Here is a 5307-nt window from a genome sequence, read left to right as displayed (position 1 = left end):
TTAACATCCGAATTTACGAAAATTGGGATGTTACAACGGCGAGGCTCTCCATACACAAAAGTTGCCTGCCAGGGAATGCACTCTTCCGAAGATATAATCACATCAATGCAATGTGAGTTAAAACCCTTTAGGGAAACAGTATATGGTTTTTGCCAAAACAAAGCTAATCCACCACTAAGACCAACACTGCTTACAGCAAAACTTCCAGAATAACCGAGAGACCACATGAAATTTTCAACCCTGGAATCCTTCATCTTCGTTTCGGAAAGGAAGAGGAAGGAAAGGTCGAAAATACCTCACTAACCAGCGAAGCTCACCAACTGTCGAGTCCGACCCAAGTCCTCGACAGTTCCAGCATAAAAGATTCATTGCGTCTGACAGGGCTGCACCGCAGCCTCTGCCTGATCCGCCGATCGATTTGTTGTTGTAAGTCGCTGTTTCTTATTTTTCTCAATCCCTGAAATATGGTCATCCGCTGATGTGTTAGACTGAAATGCAACTAGAGCTCCCTTTTTACTTACCAGAACCATGGGTACCGGGGAAGTATCAATATTTAACTTATGATAGAGTTGAACTGCTAAAGTGCATTTCCTCAATACTTAATACCAAAACTACAGTCACATCTCTCTCATATCTCTCTCATCTCATGTTTTCCCACACAACACAACAACCGGCGCGGCGAAGCGTGCTATCAAGTATCACCCTAGTAGCAATAAGAAAAGGAAAGCCAAATCTTGCTTCGAGAGCTACTGCCTCTGCATGCTGAGCTCCTTGCGGAAGTTCCCGATGAACCTCTCCGTGTTGGCAAACAGCTCCTGCCGAGACATTGTCGCATCGCCGTCGTCCACGTCGACTTTACAATCCTCCTGCTCCTCCTCGCATTCCTTCTCCTCCCCACTGTCTCGGCTGCCGTTCAGCGCGCTGAGGAAGAAGATGCTCGCCGCCGACGGGCACTTCTTCATCAGCATCGTCAGCACAACCTTCTTGGTCTTGGTCTTGGTCTGCAGGTCAACTATCTTACTTGCTCCAAAGGCAGGTACCGCATGATCATCTGACACCGCCGTTTGGTCGTTGGGATGGACTGATCTAGCGCTCTGAAACGGTGAAGTTGCGATACTGACAGGCGTGGCATCCTGATCAGTCCGCGAATACCGGTACCGGTCTTCCTCGGCGATAGGATCGGAAGAGGTCATGGTGCTTCCGCGGCGCAGGAGGCCGGCCTGGATGCCCAGCACCAGGACAATGGCGTTGAAGAGAAGGTAGCAATACGGGACCCTGAGGAAGGCAGGCACGAGCAGCACGAGAAGGAAGAGAATGAGGAGGGAGCCTAGCTTGGCCACCTGGGAGACAAGTATTGCTGTTGGGAGCTTGAGCCCCATTAATCAACCAGTTTTGCCGACTTGCCAATATAGCTGGTGGTTCAGTACCTCTATTGTTTGGAGCAACGGTACCATAACCCTGCCTAGCACCCTGGCCATGCATATATAGGCAAAATCGGATATCTTGTTGCTGGTTAAGAAAATGAAATATATCTGCCACTCACGTAGAGAAACATATCTAGCTCCCTGGCCATGTATGTATAGACAAAAATCGAGACCAACTACGTGCAAGTTGCCTGAAAAAAGATTTGGTGGAAGTCGATCTTTTGTCCTAGCTTCTTCTCCGTCCTGCTGGCGTACATACGTGTTACTACCCCCTCTCCCTCTAAGTTGAGACTCTTCTCCGTCGCCGGTGACCCCCTCCCCACCCGTGATCCGCACCATCAACCTCCGACTTCCCTCCACCGTTGACACTGTGGTCAACCAAGTCGTCCCCGACGGAAGTTGCATTTTCAATAACTTGTAAATAGCAAACACGACAAAAATTGAAGTCTAAATAGTGAGCTCTATGCCATTTAGCGTGATTTGGTCATAAGTTATGAAAAGCTATAGCAGAATTATAATGAAGGTAAGACCCATTTAGAGGTATTTTGTTTAAATCACGAACAAATAAGCATACAACAGCCGGCATCATATATGATATATTGCATATTGACAGTGGCGAAGCTAGGCAAGATTTTCGCGTGTGCGGCGTGGGGGTGGGGTACAAAACCTGTATGTTTAGAGGGGCCAAAGGTTATGTTTTCTCTAATCTAGGCTAGGGCTGCAAACAAGTTGAGCTCAAGCAAGTTGGACTAGGTTAAACTCAGATTATACTAAAATTCGAATGAGCTCAAAGTCAAGGCGTAGAAAATGGCCCGTGCTCGACTTGTATCGATCTCGAGTCGGTCTCGATCTAGTTTCGAGCTAAATAATACGATTTTACGATTAATCAAAGGCAATTTTTGAAACATAATAGCCCACAACACAACATAGAAAATCACTATAAATTTGACTTATTCTCTCTCTAGTGAATACTACCACTTGATAACCAGGGATCATGAATGAACTAGAAAGATAGACATATGAAGGTTCGCCCGCTCTCAAACTTTGACCGGAATAATAGGATACTACAAGGGTTATGCGCGCTTTGCTGTGCCATTGAATTTGTTAGGATTCTTAAAAAAATTACCCACTCTATTTTAAAATATATGGTGTATTAATTTTTTTAAAAGTCAAACCTTTTTAAGTTGATCAAATTTATAGAGAAATATATTAAAATTCATAATATCGAATCGGTGTTATTAGATTCATCATGAAATGAATTTTCCTATTTTTGTTTAATATTGTGGATGTTGATATTTTTGTCTCTGAACTTGGTAAAAATAAAAAAACGAGTTTCCAAAAAACTAATAACCCTTATATTTTGAAACTGGTGGAGTATTTAGTTTGGCCGGTGTGCGAGGCATTGGAGTATGTTTTTGATTTATTTATAATGCAGTTATTTAATGGTTCTTTGGTGGTGTGATTCTGTGTTATCTGCTAATCAACCCATGTTTATGTGAAGATATTTTTTCATCGTTGGTTGCATATACTATATCCGTGCTATAATATCACATGGTGATGCTTTTGTATGGGTGATAGGAGTCTGCGAGTGGTTTATATGTTTTTGTAGGCCAGTTGTTGTTAATTGATTTGGAAAATCGTTGTCTCAATCAAAATCGTAAACCAAATTCAAAATTGAATACCTTAATGAATGAAAAACATTAAAATTACGGAGCATAGAGAATTAAAACAATTAAATAGGAGTGCTCTGTTAAGAAATTGTTGATCCGATCAAAATCAGGTGACCAGAGTCTAAAGACCTGTTCAGTAATCCACTGCTCCTAGGATCTGCACATCAGCTGTTTGCTCGCTCCAGAAAATTGAACTAGCGCTCCGTCCGCTCCCGGAGCGGAGCCGTGCAGCGGAGAGACACCGAACGGGGACTAAATTGAAGCATCAATTAATTGTGAAGTTTTAAAAATTTGGAAGCATAGTGCATTGTATGAAAAATAAATGAAAGCGTTTGAGAAATTGTTGATCCGGTCAAAATCGGATGACCGAATTCCAATTGAAGACCTCAATTGATTTTGAGGCCTTCAATCTTAGAAAGATTAGTCATGTAGTATATTTAGCACACGGCTGGCAACGTTTAATTAGGCTTTCATGTTTCCTACAAGGTAAAATTGAGAAAAAATGTACACAACATACATGTCAATAGATTATTCTATTTATATATATATATAGAAACTCTATTCATCACCTAGGATGCAGAATAGTTTATTCTTCACCTGAGATAATCTTATAATCAATTTACAACAAATTATATTTGAAATACAAATGGTTACATTTATATTGAATCACTATGTAAAATTTGACAAAAAACTATAATATATAATATTTTTACGTTGATTATATTTTTTACGGTCTCTTCTTACGTATAAAACAAGACTTCTCTTCTTACGTATAAAACAAGACAAAATTTACGGAACGTAAATTTACGATGCATTGATGTTAAAATAAAAGGAAGTCAAAAATAACTATTTCTCATCCAGGCTGACGAATAGCGTGGCCCTAATATATATATTAGTGCATGTCATCTAATCGACAAAATAATGTTTGGGTCACCTAGGTGCTTCAGTTATGGCAAGTCATATTTATTAGTGCATGTCATCCACTCGACAAAATAATGTCTTTCCATATTTTGTTTGCATGTACTAATGTATTAAATGGTTATTACTTTCTAAAACAAAAATAGCCTGAACATTTATACATGGGTTCGTATATGTGTACATGTATCTGACATTCCCACGTAGACCGTGATACGTGTTACTGGGTATTGTATTAAACGAAAATATGTATGTGACAGTGCAATATCCAATAAAAATACGCACATAAATATCATACATTTTAATAAATATGTTTTGGTGTTATACTCAATGAAAATATACGCATAGAAATATTCATACCTCGATGTGAATGTACACATAAATATACAAATGAATATACATACCTCATTGTGAATATACAAATGAATATGCACGTGTTGGTGCTATACCCAATAAAAATATACATATAAATATAAATACCTTAATTTTAATTTAATTTTATTTTATACCCATAAGTGACACACCATTTAATAAATGATACATGCATGTATTCGACATATGTATACAAGTTAGTGAGTATTATACATAACGAATATATGTATGTAATGATGTTGTATAAAATGAAAAGATGCATGTGTTAATGTTATACTTAATAAAAATACATACGCACTAACGTACATGCTACCATACATGACAACAAGTATGGTTAATAATTAATTATGATTTTCTATCATAAAGAGATAATTACTGACACGTATCAATTATGCATGCAAACAAATAGAAAGTAATAATGCATGCATGCATGCAAAATTTAAACCAATCTTAACAATGAAATCAAGTATGATCCAACGACATCTAGGTTAGGAGCCTGGTCACATAGGTGCCCCAAACGATCATCCTATATGTGTGTGTGTGTTTGTGTGTGTGTGCGTGTGCGTGTGAGTGTCAAGATTGTTTAATATAATTATATGATATTGACCTATGGAGCTAAAATCGAGTGAGCCAAGTGCAAAAATGAGATGTTCTATATTATTGGCCAGGAAAAGGAAACATGTTGTATCTGCCACTGATGTTGATAAGTTAAAATAATTCGGTTGTTGGTGCAGCGTAGGGGTCATGCATTCGTAGTAAGTACCTACCGGTTGCTCTCCTAAACCAAATTAACTAACAGAAAAATCAAGCGTCGGCGAAACATCAAATCTGATCTAAGTATGACTGCAGGCCAGGTAGTGCAACCCCACATACATGCCCAAGGGCAGACCGACAAGCGATTACATACTCCACTTGGTGCATGTTAC

General features: G+C 39.1%; 1 protein-coding gene across 1 annotated transcript; it reads right to left on the bottom strand.

Annotated features, from left to right (window-relative positions):
- Window positions 1-544: 544 nt before the first annotated feature.
- LOC123404551 lies at window positions 545-1434 on the bottom strand. Its single transcript, XM_045098476.1, has one exon. It carries the CDS (start codon window positions 1377-1379, stop codon window positions 747-749), a length of 633 nt encoding a protein of 210 aa, XP_044954411.1. The 5' UTR covers window positions 1380-1434; the 3' UTR covers window positions 545-746.
- Window positions 1435-5307: the final 3873 nt, after the last annotated feature.

Source organism: Hordeum vulgare, chromosome 6H, assembly GCF_904849725.1.
Source record: "Hordeum vulgare subsp. vulgare chromosome 6H, MorexV3_pseudomolecules_assembly, whole genome shotgun sequence".
NCBI lineage: Eukaryota > Viridiplantae > Streptophyta > Magnoliopsida > Poales > Poaceae > Hordeum > Hordeum vulgare.
The sequence above is the reverse complement of the archived record's forward strand: the minus strand, read 5'-3'. Positions and strand labels throughout refer to the sequence as shown.

Bases quoted from the DNA above. Each gene is read 5' to 3' on its own strand.
- LOC123404551 (XM_045098476.1), bottom strand. From the start codon at position 1,379: ATGGGGCTCAAGCTCCCAACAGCAATACTTGTCTCCCAGGTGGCCAAG.